At 49.3% G+C, this 274-nt stretch overlaps 1 protein-coding gene across 1 annotated transcript in view; it reads left to right on the forward strand.

Annotated features, from left to right (window-relative positions):
• Positions 1-274, forward strand: part of LOC119591966 (mucin-19-like) — a gene marked incomplete in the record, with an annotated part of 7,802 nt that overhangs the window by 5,921 nt on the left and 1,607 nt on the right. Inside the window, 1 exon segment of the mRNA XM_037940719.1 lies at positions 1-274. Within this exon segment, the coding sequence (XP_037796647.1) occupies positions 1-274 (274 nt within the window).

Raw genomic sequence — 274 nt, forward strand, 5'->3', positions numbered from 1 at the left:
TTTTCCTCTCCTGCACAAGTGAGCAGCTCTTCATCACCAGATGGAAGTTACAGCTTTAATTATGAAACTGACTCTAGTGACCGAGAAGAGAGTGCTGACCCAAACCTCAATGTTAAGGGAAGATTCAGTTTCCAAGGCACTGATGGCCGCCGCAGAACTATTCGGTACAGAGCAGGAGCAGGTACCGGCTTTGTCGCTCAAGGAGATCATATTCCTGTTTCCCCAGAGGTACCATCAGGATCACAGGTAGTCCCTCAGACAAGGAGTGGCCCTT

The sequence above is a fragment of the Penaeus monodon genome, chromosome 29 (assembly GCF_015228065.2).
Source record: "Penaeus monodon isolate SGIC_2016 chromosome 29, NSTDA_Pmon_1, whole genome shotgun sequence".
Lineage (NCBI taxonomy): Eukaryota > Metazoa > Arthropoda > Malacostraca > Decapoda > Penaeidae > Penaeus > Penaeus monodon.